The following is a 20,669-nucleotide window of genomic DNA, read 5'->3' on the forward strand; positions in this document are numbered from 1 at the left end:
CCAGGAACATTTAGAGGTGCTTCTGCACAAGCCGAACTTACTAAAAAAAGGTGGACACTGAATTTTAGCAGTTTATTTATAGGTGTCTCTTCTATATATAAATATGCATTGTCTTTACATTCAGCGATTGAAGTTTTTTTTTTTTTTTCAGCAAATGGTAAAATATTGAGATTCACGTAATAAATTATGATCTCAACCGATGTGTGATCATGGAATTCAACACTTATAGTTGATGTGATCTTGTAGAGGTATCAGACAGCTTCTAAATGTAGGATGAATGTCTCACAACTTCTTAGAGAGGACACACTTATTCAGTATCAAAGGATATCCTGAGTAAAAGCATCTTCAGTCATGACAAACCTCACAAAACTTACTTTAGCTTCACATCAAAAAATGATCCACAATGCTCCTTCATTGTCTCTGTACACATACTGTAGACTTAAAGAGGTGTTCATTTGTAGAGTGAAAAGAGGGAAATAAAAGTGCATATCCACACACCCAAATCTGTGCTTATGTCAGGTAGCCCACCCACCTAAGAAATGTCCTCAGAGAAAAATATTTCTCACAGTAATCATAACCAATGTCAAAAGTGCCTTTTACTCATGAACGAGTGCATTGCCTCTCCGCTCTGTGCTTCATCCAGGATCCAGCAACTGTCTTTTCTCACGGCACTTTACCGCAGCCCTTGGCCAGGCCTTCGGGTTTGTGTCACGGCAGCACAAATAAAAGCCAACTTAGGAAATGGTAGCCACTTCATCCACGTCACCATCTGGGTTTGGCCTCTGTTCATGGGAGTCTTTCCTCATCCGTGTTGGCTGTGGCCACAGGCTGGCTTATGTCCTTTCTGTGACACTGTCGAGTTCCTCTTTATCAGGGACAAAGATGCCCTAATAAATTCACTGTGAAACGTTTCTCATCTGATCAGCGATTAATGCAGTCGCAGCCTTTGAAGGTGTCTTTCTGAACAGCAGACAAAAACGTATGATGTTTATCTATCCTGTCCTCCTGTATGTACAGTATTTGTTTAGATTTTTGTGTAGCCCATTAAACTGGATACATATATAAAACTATAATGGCACTGCATTGACGAATGGTCTAAAAAGCAACACTCAGCCTGGTGTTCTTCACATATGTCACATGGTTCCTGCAAATATGCATCAGTAGGACTTTTTGGCATGTTCTTTTTAGTCCATCAACCTTTGGACCATCTCAGTCTTCTTATGCGTTGGCAATACAAGTGGCGACATGGATCTAGCAGCACTGGAAGTGGCATCAAAAGGCCAGCCTGGCCTGTCCAATGGAGTGTGGCGATTGTCTTATGATTGGCAGGAGGAAATGAAGTTTGTAAAACTGTTCTTTTCACTGTAGAGGGGAACAGAGGGGGGAGGAGATAGTGGTTAACAAAAATAAGCTGGTTTCCTAAATGTGGACTAAACATGCAAGATATCTAATATCTGAAGACCATAAGAGGAAATACAAAGTCCCCACAATTACCCCAAACGTGACAGTGACCTGAAATAACAAATGGACTTACCAGGTAGACATCAAGTACAGATCCATCATCACGCTCTATGTCCACATCCATGGTGCTCTGCTCTGAAGTGAGGCAGATAGCACTGTCCTCCAGTGTAAACGTGGAGCTGGATGCAATGTCATCTCTGGAAAAAAAAAGAATTTTTGTATTTATCTATGCTGTACGCCGCACTAGAGCGTTTTTTTCAAAGGCAGTTCAAGTAAAGCAGCTGTATAAACAGTACTTGAAAACTGCTGGAAACATGCTCTCTGGAAATAAATCACACACTAATGCAGACGCTGACATCAAATGGACAAAGAAAAGGCCGGAGTACGAGCAGGTCTGGTGTCGGGCCAAAGGAGGCCGAGCTGAGAGGCTTGTAGTCTCAAATGTCTCACAGGAAATGGAGTAAATCTTCTTAAGATTAGGCTGATTCAACCAAAATGAGACCGTGTAGGGTCACATATAGCTTAAGAGATAATACATAAAACTTATATTATGAGGTCTAAATGAAGAGCAGGGAGGTGAATCCTGCTACAGAACCATCACCTGCTCCTGCAAGTGCACAAAGTAGATCTCCAAACACTAAAATCAAACAAATCCCAATGTAAAAGCATTTCACTGGGGGGAATAATCATATATAAGGAGCACGGTGAGAGGCTGCAGCAGTACACCAACCAAACATAAAGTTAAGTGCAAGCGTATTCAACAAACAGGAGAATCCTTCACCACCAGAGGGCGACAGCAGCGCTCGAATGACAGGTGACTCCCCAACAGAGTCAGGAATGTGTTTTTGCTCATTTACGACATGTGATTGACTTTTTGTGTTCAAAGTGCTAATGTCGAAGGGAGGTCAGGTAGAGAGGGAAGGACAGCAGTACAGTGCTGGAGGTACATGGATAAAGACGCACATTAATAACAGCTTTGTTTTAAAACCATGCTACCCTGAAACAACACAACTCAAGGTGTTACTAAGGTAATAAAGCAGCTGTCAGACAGGGGATCGGTGAATGTACAGTCTCCGCCGCATCTCTCGTCCTCCTTTGTCACAGGCTTTCTGCTGCATAATGGCACCGAGCAAGACTGTGTCAAAGTCGGCGTTTAAATATTTATGAAAACAGTTGACAGAGGATTGTCAGGGCAGCAGCAGGTAACTGATGAAGGAGGCAAGACCAGGCAAGTCACACAATGGAGCCTCAGAAAGCACGCTGAACCTGACACTGCTGAAAAAAGAGGAAGGATAAAAGACAGAAAACACGTGGCGAAGGAAACGAGTGCTCAGAGATGAGAGGAGGAGAAATGTCCTTTGTTAACAGCCGTACAGTGTGATGTAGAGAAGAGGGTTCAACGTCTAACAAAACATCTTGACATCAGGTCGAGCCAACCAAAGTTGTCCTGCCCAAAGCAAAATCAAATGTTCTTTAACTATCTGTGTAGTTTGTTTCCCTCCCTTCTCTTCTCATTCTAAGACAGTAGTGGTGATGGTTACTCTTCCTCGGACTGTTCGATCCATATGTTGTGTAGGAAGTGCCTTTATGTGTGTTGGATGCATGCTGCCGAGCCAGATGAGTCAGCCGCTCCATGACGCAAGTCGCCAATAAGACCGTGTAATAGAAGAGCACAGGTGACAATAACGTGGGAGTGGTGAGGCATGTGTGTGCTGGGCGTGGCAAATACAGAGATTTCCCTTCTCGTCCTTAAGGCTGCATCGCGTGCAGTAGCAGCGCATCATGACTTTAAGGTGATAAACTACCCGTCACAACCCCCCCAATCAACAGCAACACAAAATAATGAATGCAGGACGCCGTACCTCTCCTCTGTTTGATTGTCCACGTTGACAAAGATGGAAGAGGTGGAGATGGTTCCCATGGAGGAGCCTTCATAAAAGGACGGGTTGGCAGGGACCAGGTCAGGACGCAGGTATGACCCAAACACAGCTGAGGAGAAAACATTTACATGCATGTGATCTCAGATCTGCACATTATGTTGAAACCTTCTTCACAGACTGAGTTTTATTTCCCATCACTGAACTTTGCCAACACTGACACCAACACTGGTTTCTTGGAAAATCAGTCATCAATATGATCATTACAGCTTTATACGGCAATTAAACTGTATTAGCCACAAGATTTATTCCTGTAATTCTCCACTGTGGCCTTTAAAGTTTGAACAAAGCTAATGACCAAGACGAGGCCGGGCGTGGAAATTTAACGTTATTGATAAATCTGCTCCAATAAAAGTGCCACACAACATTTTCCTCCGTGTCCACCTCAGGTTTTTCTCTGTCCTCTCTCAGACTGATTTAGTAACTGTAAAGGGAGAGTGGGAGGAAGTGCAACAATCCAAGTGAATTTACAGTGTGTTGCGTCACAGCTGGAGACGCTGGTGTGAGAGAGCGGCGCTTGTAAAGAAAGGAGGACACATGGCCCCATGGCCTCTCTTCCTGTTCCACACCCATGCCCACACCCTAGTATCTTCCGGCGTAGCATTGGCTAATGGTCGGTCATCCAATCAAAGACAAAGGCAAGACGCTAATGTTGAAGCTGCTGTTGTTTTCACCCTTTGTCACACTGCATGGTGTTTATGGTGAGGTTGTGATCATCAGTAAGACTGAGACAGAAACTCAATGCTAATGACAAGGCAGCCTCTTGCTGAGAGGACATTTATATTGTTTAGTGGCTGTTCACAGGTTTTTTTAAAAGCTCCAATAGAAACTAGAAAACAAATGAAGTTTAAATAGTAGAGAATAGAGTACATGGCATCTGAGACACTGAGAATCATGGTTATTATTGTATATTTACTGAACAATCTCATTAATAATTTATGTTTATCTTGTAAAACATCTGAAATATGCTCTCTTACAATCATTGGACATGTGACTTGTATTGTGTACCTTGTCCGTCCAGACTGGCCAGACTATGGGCTCCTCCCAGCCTGTCCCTCCTGTCCTCGTTCCTATCGTCTGCCTGTGATGAAAGGATCTCCTGAGAGGAAGACTTCAGGGCTGGGATGGAAGTGCGAGTCCTCTTTGAAGGGGAGAATCGAAGTGCTGCAGAGCAGAAAGGAGAATATGGTGAGGATAACTGGGGGACACAAAGGAAAGAGGTATTTATTCTGACTGAATCGCAGTTGACGTGCAATGAAGCTTCAATGCTTTAACAGTAAAGTTATTAAACTGCTAAAATGCACAATGGAAATTACACATCCACGCCATCTAAGCCATCCTTGCTCTGCCTCTGAAGCAGGGCATGAAATTAAATCCATTCCTCTCATTTTCCTCTGAAGGCACTTGGCGATGGTTAATAGCACAGCTACTTCAAATTATTGCCTCAGCCATGCTAATTTCCACCGGGGGATGTCCCACGTTGTTACATAACATTTGTAACTATATTTGATGTTCATGTGAATTTCCAAAACAGCTTCCTGAGTTTACCTAGTCACGCCAACAGCACTGATAACAGGCTGTGACGGTGCGACTAGCTCTACGTGCCGGAAACCTCGACAACTGCCACACATCACAAACGGGATCTGTTTTGTATGACCTGAACATGAAGTCAATCATATTAAAGAACAAAAGTCTGTTTTTTTAACCTTTAATTGCATCAAAGTTAAGATATCTGCACACAATGGATCATGTGCCTCAAATGCTTATCCCACAGTTAACAACGGAAGAAGAAGGGAGGACAATACCAGGGAAAATATTCTTGTTATGTCGCAGTTAATAGAAGGAGTTACCACAAATCTAATTACGTTACACTGTCACACATAAAGTATGCCCACCAAGAGACAATAAAAACAGCCTTATCAGGACGGGATTTCCCACTTTCCATTTCCCACTGCTGCCCCTTTCCCTTTGTTTTCAGGCATGTCAGCTGCCTTCCCTCCCATCGGTGACTACGATCAACCCTCGGACTTACGCTGAGTCTTCCTGAAGACCCGTCCGCTCATGAACTTGAGGAAACGGCTGGCGTAAAACCCGGGCCGGTGCACTGACACAGAGTCCTGTGAAAAAGCAAGAAAACGCTGGGCTTTTATCAGACAGTAAATGAAAGTCTATGAGACCAAATGAAAGGCTCATTCATAGAAGCAGCAGTGTCAGATTTTGGGCAGGCTATCAACTTACGCCATCGTACACCAGGGCTTTCCACGAGTGTTCCAACTTTTTAATGAACCTTTGGACAAACAAAACAAGAAGAAGCCTTGTCACAAATGTATCTGCTTACACAAAACTTCCCCTTTATGCTCCGTCAAACCTGAGATGCACTCTCGTTCCTCTGCACTGCACAAATTAAGTTAAATTTTAGCAGGAGCCACATCAAAGTTTGGAGTTACGTAACGTTTAGCCTGTAAGGTTTGTTTCTGAGTGAGGCAGGCGACTAGAATTAAGGCCGGCTACATGGAGACAAATTGGACCTATTCATCCTTCTCCACCTCACCAACTGTGTGTGCCATTGATGCCTCGAGCACTAGGCAGACAAAGATTTATCTGATACTTTGAAATTGCCCCAAGTTTGAATGGCTGATGAGCCAAAAGGCTTTCTCCTCTGTTGCCCGACCCTGTGCTTTGAGGACAAAAAAATCAATGTGTAAATAAAGAAGAGTGACTACAGTGTCCATTTAAATCTTGTTGGGCAGAGAAAAAAACCTTAAGTCCTTTCAGTAGTGTAGTAAAGTGGTTTGTAGCTGTTTCCCTCAGTACGGGGTTATAATTTAACATTAGAGGGCTGGAGGGAAGAATCATTTAATGCAGTAACTCAGGTACTGAGGTTCCTTTTGCTAATCTGAGAGACACATTTCTGCAGATCATACAGTCAGACTTGCTCAACAGATTCATCAGCAGTATTATAACAAAATGCCAGCAGGTTTCTATCATCTCATCAGTACCTGTATGATTGTAGAATATCTATGATTCCCAGGTAAATGAGCAGCTTTTCTTCTTTGTGTGTTTTGGCAGGGATGCCCCCCATCCTGAAACACAGTTCAAAACACACCAACAGTGAGGGAATAGCTACTGTTCGTCCTCTGCAATGCTGGAAATTATGTGCCTCTGCACGTTTATAAGTGTTTGTCAAAGAGGCACTACACTTTTTACAATTCACGTGTGTGGCTGTAAATACACATAACAGTGGCTGTGTTAGTATTTGTGTACTGTAGCTATGGTTATATGAGAGCCTTGACTGTGTGTACACTGTTTGAGTGTCCTATGTGAGGTATGAGCTCGTTGTATAACCGTGCCTGTGAGAGAAAAGGTTTAAGAGACAGACAGAGGCAGAGTGTGTATGCCCAAATATGTGTGCATAATAAGTGTTTTCCCCCAGCTGAGCCGACTCACGTGTCGTCTGTAGTGAGGGCCTCGGCAGCCTTGCCGTCTCCCTGGATGGACTCCAAGGCTGTGGAGTAAAGGACCCTCTGAGCTACAGGTCTCTTCCCATCGCCCCCTGCCTGGCCCGGCTCACCTCCCTCTCTGTGGCTCTGGTCTAAGACATGCACACCCAGTAGCAGACTGTAGTCCATGATCTTGAAACTCTCCAGCACCTATGACAAGTTACAAGAAATTTGGTTTTTAGAGAAATATTAAAATACTTAAAGCCACGAGCTGGCTTGTAATAACAGGATGCTTCACATTTTCCTGAGCTGTTTGAACACTGAAGACATTATTCTCCTGGGATGGATGTCTCCGCGTCAGCAGTCCAATGGTAAATATACTGCAGTGACATCATGAGAGGTTTTGAAAAACACACCCAAAGTGCTTTGGTGCCTCAAAGAGCAGAAATCTAGCAGAAGGAAATCTCTGTTTAAACCAATTTTGAGCTAAATAAACAAGGTGTTTCTCTCCCCGTGAGCCAAGTCTTAAACATTGACCTGTCTAAGAAGCCTTTCACCCAGTTTCCCTCAGACTCTGCGACTTCAGGTCTCTCAGGGATCAAATAAAACAGTCTCACGGTTGGACTGGGGTAGGAAAACAGAGAGTGACTGCCATGTAGCCTGGCTTATCTCATGACCTAGATTGGAAAAAAAGTTACTGCACTGGCTTACAATTCTTTATACTTTATATTTAGTTTGAATAAAAAACTCATAAAGACGATAATATTCCTGTTAACTCTGCTTCTACAGTAGAAAGTCATTTATAAAGTCACAGTCACACACACATACACAAACACAATACAGACTTAATCAGTCAAACAAACACTGAGGCTTTTGTCAAAGCTTTGCCTGTTCCATATCAACGATTTGCATCCCTTCACTCAAACTCCTCCAGCCTATTCAAACAGCAGCCATTTTGAATAGAGCCACACAAACCAGGCTGCCTACAGAAAGGCCATTACTGTGTGTCATGGCCCCAGCTTTCCCAAGCAGACAATCCAACCACCTCATCAGAAAGAAAACAGCTGCATTTCTAATGCTCTTTGTGAAAAGCCTTTTTGGATTTTGAAAAAACAAAACAAAACATGGTTTATATGTGCAGGAGCTGTATAGAGAAAAATCAGTGTGTGGAGTGTAATATTACTGATCCTACCAGGTATAAGAGCCAAGTGTGTTTGCATCTCTCCTCTGGGCAACCTGTCCTCTGCTCCCATTTCAAACACAGCTCAGTTTCCTCACTGAATGGGGAAAAACTAACACTAACACTCCTGAAGGAAGTGGCCTTTATCCCAGCATCTACAACAAATCACAGAGTGTACTCCACCCTGAAGCGCCAGACCCATCTATGTCCAGTTTGTGGCAGAAGGGCTGTAGAGCTGCCCGTAGTTCTGTATGGCGTGCCCCACATTGCAGTGACATTAACACTAATACACAGGTGAAAGCTTCTAAAATACAAATATTTTCTGTTTTTTCTGAGCACATTACCATTTCACTTGCATTTTCTACATAAAGCAATAAAATAATCCTCCAAAATATGGTTTGAATTCAAAATAATGATCAGCACAAAACCTGGGTTAATGACACGATTATGTCTCACTGCAAATATCATGAATGTGTTTGACAATCCTGCTGGAAGGTCATAGTGTTGGTTTTCTGTAGCGACAGAGTGAGAGAACTCGTTATCGTCAAGGATTAGACGGCTGAGAAGATGACAACATCGACACTGATGCAACCATTACTGACCACCTGCACAGCCTGCCTGTATTGTCTGAATCTTATTTCTGTACTTGTTCCCCACGATGACGAGGTCTCAGCCGTCAAACACACGCTGTCGTTAACATCATGTTTGTCTCACGGACGGCTGCTGCACAGTCACTGTAGTGCCATACGTGACACGATGCTCTTCTCTCTTACAAGCTACACACGTACCAGAAGAAACAGGCACTCACGCCCGTCTCACACTCTCCGTGTACAGTGGAGTTCCACATGAATTATTAATGCTTTGTGCTGTTTTGGCATTTGGCGAGTATCAGGGGAGCTGCAGAGTAATGGAGAGAGGAGACTTCAAAGGAAGACAGTGCACCGTGCGTTTCACGAGGAGAGTCCCACATAACAGAAATGTGTGATTCCCTCAATCACATTACTCGTCCTCCTCCTTTTCTTCGCTGCTCTGCTGTCAGCGTCAACTCATCTCTAAACTCAAACAATTTTATGGCACTTCGTACTTTTATAGGACGACAATCCCCTTCCTCTCCACTCCCCTCACCCCCTGTTGCTTGGCTTCTGCCGACCCCTCCTCTGTGTTTTGGTCCACAGCCTCTCCTGGGGTGACAGGGTTAGCTGCTTACTCATGGAAATGGATAGAGATTCTGCTTAGAGGGCACTTTGCTTCCCGCTTAGGAGGCAAGAGCAGGAAGCCATGGCAATAACAAAGTGTACAGCACAGAGCCTCTAACAGCTGCTGCTCAACAGTCTCGCTTACATGTATACATGTATACAGAGAGACAAACACACACCACACTGTACACTTCACACATTCACAATGTGGCATAGAGAGGCCTCCACACACAGACAGTGGGTGTCTGGAATCCATTTGGGCACGGTGTGTGTGTGTGTGTGTGTGTGTGTGTGTGTGTGGATCACGTCATTCCGGCTGCGTTCAGAGAATCAACCAAGCCAGCATTTTGGTTAATGATAACGAGAAAGGCCGCATCCTGAGCAGCACTTGAAACTTCTGGCAGTGTCGCTCTAACTAAACACTGTTTCACTAATGATTGTGATTGAGATGGTGGGAAAGCCACAGTTGTTCCCGCCATGTTTACACACATTTCCTGGAAGGTTATTCATCTTTGCCAACAAAGCTACAAAACCACAAACTTGACGCAGAGAATTTACTTGACCCAGAATAATTCATGTATTCCTAAGTTGTTGCTGTTTTTTTTTCTTTTAAGTAACTAAGAAGTGAAATATGTTCATCATATTACACCATTCATTACCACTAACACTTCTACATATGCCATCAATTACCGTGGGGCTATAAAATCACTGTTAGACAATAAAAATTTAAATGTTTTAGATGAGTCTAGTGTTATTGACGCCATTCAGTTGTCGCTAAATGGTGCCATAGGTCTGGCAGGTTGGACTGGTTCAACAGCAACTTTCACAGGAATTTCCTCTTACACATTATAAGTGTCATTTCAGGCCTGATAATTCACAGTAAAAGATATATTGTCATAATGGTTGTGTCAAAAGGAACCGCTTGATTAATCCAGGAGCCACAGAATCTAAGCTGTTGATGCTTTAGGGCAAAAGGAACAAGCAAATCAGATCATTATGTCTTATGACTTGATTCTTGTCTGCACTTGTCTGCAAACACATGAAAATGAAAATATATTCCACATGTTCCTTCAGTCACTACTACAAGAGAAACTGTTTGTAAGGATAACCTTAATGTCGTGTACAGAGACAAAAGCACATGACGATTCGAAAAGGTACAAGAAAGTACAAGAAAAAATACTCCACCCCAGACAGTCCCCTGGCCTCTGTGTTAAAAGTATGCTTCTGAAGAACGCCGTGTTAAGTTTTACATTGGAAGACTATGTTTGGATCAAGCCCTGATTCTCTCACGCTACCAGGATCATGTCTTAATCACAGTCAGTGTTTGGAAAGCTGTCATGTACTGAAACATAGCAGGCCAGACAAAGAAGAACAGAGAGCGGGGCGAATTGAGAGGCAGCAGTGGAAACACATCATGATCCTACTTTCAAAAAAGTAGCACACAGTGTGGTTAAGCTGCATGTGTTGGTGTTCAAGCTTTCATTATCAGGTAAAACAACAAGAGGTCACTTGACATATATTTAACCATCTACAGTCTAAAGTCGGTCCACTGGACATAAAGAGAAACACTCTGCTCCGACTCCCACATTTCTATCACCACTCACCCGGCAGTCTCTCTGCAGAGTCTTCATTAGGTTGTTGTATGTTTCTGCATCAAAGTAAAGCCCTTCCTCGTGCATGTCCTGGAAATCCAGGTCTTTGTATGTGGGACAGGACTTCTCTCTCTCCTTCCTGGACGCTCGTCTCTTGTAGGTAGATCCCTTCAGGTCGTATTTGTAGTGCATCTTGACAGAGCGAGGCAGCACATTGTTCATAACCACCAGTCGGATGTTGATGCCTCCAGACTGGATACAGTACAGGCCGTAAAACTTAGGCAGCAACGTGCGTGGATTCTGGTTCAAGTTCTGTGAATTTAAAGAGACCATGGGGTCAGAGTGCAGTGAACAGGATCAGCATACACAAAAATACTTTCCTAGTCTTGGTCCACTTCTCATTGTGTAGTGAAACAGGTTGTTATGTATTAATGTGTTTCTAGCAGCACCTCGACTGAGACACTCTGATGGTGCATTTATCTGTCTTACCATGTAATATCCAGGTAGCAGTCTCTGGAGAAACTTGGCCTCCTTGTGCTGGACGGTTTTAATGATAAACTCATCATCACTTGTTAAGTAGAACAGAGATCCACTGGCCCCTGGGTTGACAAGCTCAATCAGAGGCTCATTTACCAGGGAGTACTGAGGAGGGAGAAACAGAAACAAACCCGTTCAACACGTCACATGAGGTTAGAGCGCTAGAAACGAGCAACATTTACAGGCATTTCAGTGAAAGCATTTCTCAACTTCCTTTTGCTTTAATGTTACAAAACAGAAGGGAAAGAAAAGCAAACACGGACAGAAACATAACGTCCCTAGAGCTGGTGTAGTTGGAGCAGTAGCTGTTTGTGCTGCATCTCAGACCAGAACCACCAGAACAGACTGAGAGCCTTCATCCCCAACGTGGCAAGCAACGTGTGAGGGAAAGCAGCAGACTGTAGTGCAGTGTTAGATGTTAATCAGTGCGTTATGAGAGCAACATGTTCAGAGGAGAGAAACACTGGAGGCATCTGCCCGCCCGCTCCAGAAAGTCTATCGCTGATGACCGTCTGCAGTCACGTTGAGCTGCCAGCACAAACACATCCTCGGTTTATTGCGTTTGCATTCGGTTACTCCGTGTGTGTGTGTTCTTCTCTTTTAATTAGACTCTGCTGTGTGGCCAAATGAATTCATCAGTACCTCAAGGACATCAATGACAGGCACATCCTCTAAGCTGCTGTGCCTTGTGCCATCCTCCCGGTGCTGGCTTAAAGGTACATTTTGTCTGCGTCTCTTCCACAGCCTTTTGTCTTTCCCTTATGCACAAACACATTTGGCATGGGCCTTTGAAAAGGCTTGGAGCCAGATGGAAAACAGCAAAGAGGCATCATAACGTGATAAAGTCCAAACAAGATTACACAAAATGTAATTTTGTTCCAAGCAAGAAGCAAACGTGTAGGAGAGGGATTAATGTGACAACAAGGTATACTCTGGTGGATGGCAAATTAAATTAACATACACTATGTTATGCTGAGGACATAAATAAACTCACATATCATGTTCAAAGGGGCGTTTGAACGTGATATTAGACGCTCAGGGCTTTAGGGAGAGAATCTTTTCCCAGACTTGGAAAAAAGGTAAACAAGCAGAAGAAACGTGATTCACCAAAATGCCTCTGTTCGAAAAGTCTGAATCGCTTCAAGTGCATCGCTCCCTTGTTCTGTGTCCCTTTCCCTGTGTGTTCATGTGTGTGACTCTGCTGGGAAATCGCAGAATTATCTGCTGATTTCTTCCTGCGCTGGCAGCTTGTTAGAGCCACCGTAACGAAGGCACACTCCGTTAGCTGAGTCGCTACCTCCCATCCTTTATTCCCCTTGAACAGATGGCGTGTGGCATTACCCCACAGCCACAAACTACTTTGATTCTGTAACATGTTAATATCTCACGCGAAACCCAACCAACATGTGCATATTCAGAAACACTGTGACAAAAATCTGTTTGCATGACGGATATTTTACATATTAAATGTGTTGCTGTTGCTGCACATGCAGATATAACTGCTTGGAGCAGTGTGACATTTGGAGAATGTGGTAATGGGGAGAAAATCTATCTACTAGTTCCTCTTAAATTATTATATTATTATTATCACCTTACAAACAAACAACTAATGATCTGGTGAGTCTCTGCCGAGTTTTATCCTTACCAGATAGTCGTCTGGTTTGATGCCGAACAGGTCTCTGAAGTAGCGGAAAGCCAGTGGAGCGTAAGTCTTGAAGCGGAAGTCAGGATAGTGATGTGCTGGGGTCAAGTTGCTTCCCTCGCTGGGATGTGCAATGAATATCAGGCCCCCCAGGAAACAAGAAAAATATATGCAGTAAATTAGATACATTAATCACTTTGAAATAAGGGGGAACAACAAAAAACTTAAATATTACATTCGGTATTGTTCAATGTTATCAGTGTCATTTACACTGAGAGTTCGTCTCCAAACCCATGTAAACAGCACTGTAGAGAAAGGGAACACCTAATCTTTAATGTCTGAGAATCTAAGCTATTGATTCCCAAAAAAATGTATCTGAGTGCCCTTGTAAATGTGCTCTAGCAGGGCCTCAGTGAAGTCATGTATGAGAAGATTCGCCAGCACCGTCCCAACAACTGGTCTGTATAGAGTTCTTTGCCTGGAGACTGGAGATGGCTCTGATTACTGGATCTAAACAATACCAAACACCACATGAGCCTCGACTCTGTGGGAGACAAAGGGACTAACAAATAGGTAAAAACAAAACAACGAACCCATACACGCACAGTAACCTACATTTTTGTTGTCTTGGCTGGATCATGGGACATTCTCAGACAAAGACCGAACCTGTTTTGTAACTAACCTAACCTGTGTCCCAGGGGAACACAGTGACATCCGATAAGTCCAGAGTGAGTCACTGGTTGAGCCTTTGATTAAATAAACTCTCGCTGGAATTGATTTTGCTGACCCTAAATCTGCAAGGAGTAGGTTGAAATAGGTCTTTGTTTTCCACAGCGTCTGAAAATCTGGTTAATATTCTTAGGACTTGGATGCTTTTCTAGGTAAAGAGGCCACTGTGTTGTTGTTTTGTGCTGGTGCTATTTTCAGTAATGGGATACAGGCGAGATCAGGCTGCGACACTATAGCTGTTTTTATTCTAGAATGAAATTTGACTTCTGTGTTTAGTGTGTGAAGGCAATTATCTGTCACCGATGACTTACAGTGCATGATGGTAAAGCACGCTTCACGTGGACACAGGACCTAGAAATGTTTCTAATCAGAGATCCACCTATGGATGTGTGTGTGTGTGTGTGTGTCTGCCTGTGGAAAGATGCATGCTGATTGTCAGAGATACAACAAACAAAAACGTCTGCGTGTGCGTGTGTGGGAGTCAAACTAATCGGCGACATCTCCAGCCATCCAAGACTAGACTGACAGGACAAACAGCCGTGGAAAAACCTCCAGAGATGAACAACAACAAGAGGTGAAGGAGAAGGGAGATGAGTAGGGTGATGGAAGCAGGCAATAAAAGCATCTAAAGGTAGTCTCCATCAATCGGCCGCTCTCTGAGGACACCGTCAAAAGAAAGCAAGGAGTTGTGCTATTATAGAGGAGAAAGCTTAAAGGAAGTTAAGACGAAAGAGGAAAATGGCTATGTCAGATACCAGATATTAGGGACGTGATATATTTTGTTTGCTGTGGCTTGATTAATCTACTTATCTTAACCATGTAGCCTTCATTTTTCTTTCAACTGGCTGCTACAGTAAAAAGATGGCCCTGAAAATAACTATAACTTTCATTTTCTTTCACCGTTGCGTGAAAATGCTCGACACCGAATGCAGATCGAGGTTTATCAAACAAACATGTTTTTAGAATATTCTGAATTGTGCCTCATCGTCTCGACAGGCTGTTGCTGTTTTTAACACTCATCACTGCAGGACAAACACCAGAAGCAAGAGTAATGTTTACCTGTTGCTGAGGAGCCGGGCGGTAAAAGGTCAGTGTGCATGCCGAGACCAAGTTTGCATAAACAATACTGAGTTTGCATATCCTAGTGCAGCATCTCGAAGGTAAACCACAAAGTATTGTACTGCCTGTTAGGACTCTCTCGTCCTGAGGCTTCAAAATTAAAGTCAGTCTTGAATGAGTCACGCATTCAGTCGCACTCATACAAACACACATTTTGCTCGCGTGTTACTCATTTTCTTCAGTATGAGCCGAAGGATCAACTCTGTTAATGTTTGTGGGAATGAAAATAACTTTCTCCTTACTTCTTTGAAAGTGAATCACGCTTTCAAAAGGGTTCCCGGGTCTGTTTTGGATTATATAAAAAATGTTTCTTTATGCTCATGATGTAACTGTGAACACACAGCGTGAGATGACGGAGCAGGCACACGCTGACGTATGTTTGGAGCCGTGGCAGTAAGAGGCACACAGTAAGCTGATTTGTTGTAATCCACTCAAATAGTTTTATCCCTGAATCATGCCTTCGCCTAGCAAAATTCATTTTGTTGATAAATCGTGCTGGTGGCATTTTGTGGTAGCAGCATCATATTTTCAGTGCCTGCAGTTTCTGCTGACCATAAGTAATAATAGATTTAAATGGTTCTAATACAAGGCCCAGACTTATAATATTTGAGCAGGCAGACAGGCAAATATTAAGTTGCTTTCCATACATTGACTTTGCAGAGTCAGGAAATTGTTGCCAGCTACATAGAATATGTTTTAATGAAGCAGATGTATAATTCATTGGCTCCTGTGGAATAATGGCCCTGTGCTTATGAAAAAGTCGGGCTGCTCTGTTTCATGACGTGTTAATCATTGCTACACAAATCATTTGTTGGAAAAGTGAAAATAGATACACTGCAGAGATGTGTTGCTGTTTACAGAGAGACAGTGTGCACATGTAGTGGAGTGTGGTGATACTGCGTGGCACTGACCTGGGTAGAAAGACACTCTCCACCACATAGAAATCTTGCATAAGCACATCTCTGTCAGGCTTGGAGGTGAGGTTGCCCACTGTATAACCAATACCGAGCTGAATAGCCCCCTTCAAGGCTGACGATGTGGTCTAGATGGAAAAAAAGAAGAGAAGCTCATCAGATGAGCCAGGCTGTTGTAGTGCAACATCACTGCTCTCCCCATTACATTCAGTGTTGGATGTGAATATAAAGATGAAATAGAACAGACAAGCCTGAGATTTGTAACTTGGATCTAAAATAAAAAGAATAAATAATATATAATTGATAGAATCACCAATTTCCATACAGTTTCTGTGTATTGTACGGTATAACAGCTTTTACATGCTGGAAGAATCAGACTTGTTCTTTTACTGCCACAACAAAATAAACGTTGACTGTAAGTCTCAACCTGAACAGTGGAAGCTACTGTGGAGAGGCCTGTGGTGGTGACATCTTAAGACGTGCTGCCATAAGCAGTGACGTCTGAAGTTAAAAAAAGAGAAAGTGTGACCAGCATTGACTGATGTCTGGCAGCGGGCTCTGGCCGGGGTAAGGACATTATGTGCTGTGGAAGGACATTTGCAAGGACTCATGTGACTCAGAAACCACTCAAAAGGCCTTTTGGACTTTTTAGCTCTGAACAGTGGCCTTTCCAAATAAATGTTATGGCATAGGTTCACATTCATCATAAGAGGGAAATAAAACCGAACACTGAGGATATTGTATGAACATGAGCTATCTTACCTTCTTGTATGTTTTCTCTCTGCTCGTGCTCCAAGGCCCTCCCATCCCATTCTCTGTTGTAGTTGACATCTGAAAGAGACACAAAGTAATAAAGAACAAACCGAGTATAAAGCTAAAATATATTTGGTAATAACTTAACATATGCTGAGAAGTAAAGAGCATTTCATGTACCGTGCTTAACAGAAAGCTGTGCCCAACAAACAGCAATCAGGGGGACATGTCTTGATTGTCAGGTTGAAAGATCATCAGGAGGTTTGGATCTGTCACAGGAACCTCTGCGAGAGAACAGACACACAAAGAGTTAAACAATAAAAACAACACTCCCGGCTTTTGAAGCATGTGGCGATACTCCAAATATGTAATAAACTGAGGATGAGACTCAACATGTCCACCAGCAAACATTCCTTAATTAACTGCAATACGCTTGTGCATTTTTAGTTTGAGGCCATTTTAACAGGCAGCAGGAGATTTCTGCTTTGACAGTCTCTCCTGTGTGTTGCATTAACTGTCCAGCCTCTTCTTACAACAGAAAGAGACGTTTTTTCCATGCAGAGGCCTCATGTCGGATAAATAACACCTCCGAAATGAGCAGCGCACTGCAGAGTGTGTGGATGAGGTGTAGCCCTGGAACTGAATATGATCTGTCAGCACTGGACAGATTACAGCACCAGCAAGTCCTTACTGAGCCACAAAAACACCAGTGACTAATTGTGCCTCTGTGCCAGCGATAGCCAGGGCCGCAGGCATAATTTAAAGACAGCCAAAGTAATTTCCTGTCCAGCCGTCCACCCGATTCCCACAAACACGATTTCTAAGGAAGGCTTCGAGGAAATTTCTTCATATTTGCCATAACTGTCCACTTGGACTGCTCAGGATTTGGTGGTCAAAGGTCAAGGTCACTGTGTCCCCATGTATGTCCCATTCTCGTCAGTGTTATATCTCAGAAACGCATGGAAGGAATTTCATTACATCTGGCACAAACATCTGCATAAACGTATTAGAAAATGAGTCTGGACAGACATGCATGTAAACTACAATGTCACTAGTTAGCAGGCATACAACTGCAATGTGATCATTCTAGTTTTCTCACGTTCACTTTGAATTCAACTTCACTGCTCCCTCTATCACTCTCTCTCTCTCTCATTGTCTGCCCCCTCTAATTTGTTTGTTTAATTCTTTTAGTCTGCAGAGAAAATAAGACAGAGTGACATAACTCTGTCCCTTTTGAATCAGAGGGGAAAAGAGGGACACAGACAGGAAAGTGAGGCGCAGAGGCTTAATAGAAAAAAATGGCAAAAAACTGGGACTTTGTCTGATAAGCTCTGGCAGGCCTGCAGACACCACACCACCTGCATATAAATGTATCTGCAGGTCTCAGAGCCATGAGTGTTGTAGAATGTCTTTCTGCTTCATCAGCGCTTGCAGTGCCATGTGCTTCGGCCACCTGCTCTGTGAACACCAGTCACATCCCCATTAAATCAGAAGTGTGAGACTGTACATCTCTCAGGTGAGGACAAACCATCACTATGCAGTTAAACACTTTTATTTTGAAAATCTTAATGCGAGCTACTGTACAATAACTATTTTATATGAAATGATGTTACAATGCTGTAGGATGTGTTACTTATCAATAAAATAAAATAATCAAATATGTTGCTGCCAAGTTTAAAAATAGACTTCAAACGTGTCTATAGATGGATGTTTGCGCACTGATTCAGATATTAGAAGAATGTAGCAAACACTAAGTTCTTATCTGCAGACTGGGTCCTTATCTGGGCACAGGCTCTTCTGTTGCTATAAACACAGAGACAACACCAATAGCGTAGGGTACATCCCAGCTACAACTATGTCTATTGTCTATTGTCTTTGTTTGGGTCTGTTCATCATTCATGCTTTCCTTCTCACTTTCAAATTAATATCCTATGTGTTGTGCTTTCCTCACACGAAAAACACAAATATGTACAGCTGAAAGTTGTTCACTCGTACTGATGATGTATTTGCTCTGTGGGAAAAGTCACCTGCAATGCTATTCTTAGAAAAAAAAAACTTGTTGTTGATCAGGAGGTGTTGATCCTCCTGAGCCATCACTCTGTATGACTGGTTATGTGCTATGAACTTGAGGAATGTTAATAAGCCTAACTGCTTCCCTGCTCGGGCATGGTGGCAGTCCTAAAAGGGATTGGTTTGACCTCTCTCTCTCTCTCTCTCTCTCTCTCTCTCTCTCTCTCTCTCTCTCGCTCTCTCTCGCTCTCTCTCGCTCTCTCTCGCTCTCTCTCTCTCTCTCTCTCTCTCTCTCTCACCTGACCCCACCACCCAGCTGATGCTCTTACAGACTGTTTCCAGAACAATCTATGAGAGGCTCGCAGCTGCAGTGAACAACAGCAGGTCTGTTGCTGAACAAAGAAAACGCAGACAGATGGATAGACAAATGGATGAGAATGGATGGATGAATGATCCTAATCAGCCATGTCTTACCACTGTCATACACTCCCACTGCAAATACCACTAGTATACAGGAGTAGAGAATTGAAAATAAGAGAGCCCATGACCTGTACACTATCACAAATAAGTCAAATAATACCTCGTAAGTCACAATTAGATTACTGTTCGCAAAACATATTAAAACGCATCTTTTTAAATCAATGTCACTGGTTGATAGTTGTAAATTGATACAACTCATCTCTACTTTATGGTCTAAATAGAATGAAAACTACTTCGAACTGGCTGGTGTACGAAGGTCTATATATATAGCTGCTCTCAGTTCAGCTCAACACTGTACTTTTTAAATACTCTATCTTCCCTACTTGTGAAGCACTTTGGAAATACTGCTCCTAAAATGTGCTATACAAATAAACTTTACTTACCTGCTGCCTTCGTCAGCCTTGGTGTTCGTAAATAACTCTCTCCCCACTAATCCACACACCCTTGTCAAGAACTCTACCACCCTTCAAACAAACACACTTGAGTGCAAATCAAATACTGGCTCCCATGCCATATCTCCTCCTCCAGTTTCAGGGATATTACCAAGGGTGCCACTCAGCCCCCGTGGAAGTCAAACAGCCAGTCTGTAGCCAAGCAGCCCAGGCGAGGGAAACGCATTGCTGGGAGCAGACAACAGGCTGTCTGGTATGATAAAAATGCAGATCCAATACATCCGAACTGTCAAAACGTCTAAGAAGCAATGATAACATTCCTTCACTGTTCCCACTGAATAAAGTTGTGGTAATCAAAATGAAGACAGGAATGAGACAGATTAATCACATCAGATCAGACTACTACATCATGACTGAGAAGTATCATTCAAGACAGCATCCACAGTTCCCGTCACCAGCACAGATACTTCACACAGGTTCCTTGTTGTTCTGCTTTACTTCAGTCCCCAGATACTATTGGATTACTGCAGCAGATTGGAGACATAATAGAGAATCAATAGCAGACTAGCAATGCTGAAGGTTGTGGACCGGATTGCTGGGCTTTTATGACCTTCACAATTCCTGACTGTGAGATGGTAAATAAGCACAAATATCTGGATTAGGGTGGATACAATTAAGAAGATGTGTGGTGAGTCAGCTTAGCTTGGCCTGCAGGGGATCCACTTCATCAACTTAACCACCCTGATCCTTGACTACAGCTTACAGAAACTCATCCCAAGCACAACTTAACTTAAAACCCTTATTTCAGTACCTAAAACACTTTAACCTGAGTCCAACGGCCTCATGGTAAAATACAAATAACATAAATCAAGCACTAATAGATTAAAAATAAAAACTACTTCAAGATCTACCCCAGGGCTGTACTGTATACTGTACGCAGTGTGCGGCAGTATTCATTAACAGTCTGATGCCTTGTACAAATATGTGTTCACTGTTTGATGTGTCAGTGTGATTACATAATTAGTTTAATGGCTGTAAAATAGTTGCTTCATTTTCTGTTACGAGCACACGGCTGGGAAACACACACACCTCACGTGTGGAGTCCCCCAGCACAGCAGGCAGAAATGATCAGTTCTACAAATGACAATAATAAACTAATGAGATGTAGTCCTCCATCACCTCAAAAAAACAGCCACACTTATTTTTAGCCTGTCTATGATGGATATTTCAGGAGTGACGGTGTTTTTCCAACATACAAAGACAAAGTGGGGTGGAGTGCAGACAGTG

General features: G+C 42.9%; 1 protein-coding gene across 2 annotated transcripts in view; it reads right to left on the bottom strand.

Moving 5' to 3' along the window:
• Nucleotides 1-58: 58 nt before the first annotated feature.
• pip5k1bb (phosphatidylinositol-4-phosphate 5-kinase, type I, beta b) overlaps nt 59-20,669 on the bottom strand; it is a 36,674-nt gene continuing 16,063 nt past the window's right edge. For both annotated transcript variants that reach the window (XM_026344294.1, XM_026344293.1), the window contains exons 2-15: nt 16,681-16,784; nt 16,510-16,578; nt 15,745-15,875; nt 12,989-13,106; nt 11,296-11,448; nt 10,819-11,118; nt 6,846-7,048; nt 6,398-6,481; nt 5,637-5,685; nt 5,431-5,515; nt 4,407-4,562; nt 3,324-3,450; nt 1,535-1,658; nt 59-1,362 (exon numbers count right to left, since the gene is read on the bottom strand). In XM_026344294.1, the coding sequence (XP_026200079.1) occupies nt 1,360-1,362; nt 1,535-1,658; nt 3,324-3,450; nt 4,407-4,562; nt 5,431-5,515; nt 5,637-5,685; nt 6,398-6,481; nt 6,846-7,048; nt 10,819-11,118; nt 11,296-11,448; nt 12,989-13,106; nt 15,745-15,875; nt 16,510-16,578 (1,602 nt within the window). In that variant the 5' untranslated portion in view covers nt 16,681-16,784 and the 3' untranslated portion in view covers nt 59-1,359. The remainder of the gene's footprint in view (nt 1,363-1,534; nt 1,659-3,323; nt 3,451-4,406; nt 4,563-5,430; nt 5,516-5,636; nt 5,686-6,397; nt 6,482-6,845; nt 7,049-10,818; nt 11,119-11,295; nt 11,449-12,988; nt 13,107-15,744; nt 15,876-16,509; nt 16,579-16,680; nt 16,785-20,669) is intronic.

This window comes from Anabas testudineus, chromosome 9, assembly GCF_900324465.2.
Source record: "Anabas testudineus chromosome 9, fAnaTes1.2, whole genome shotgun sequence".
Classification (NCBI taxonomy): Eukaryota; Metazoa; Chordata; class Actinopteri; order Anabantiformes; family Anabantidae; genus Anabas; species Anabas testudineus.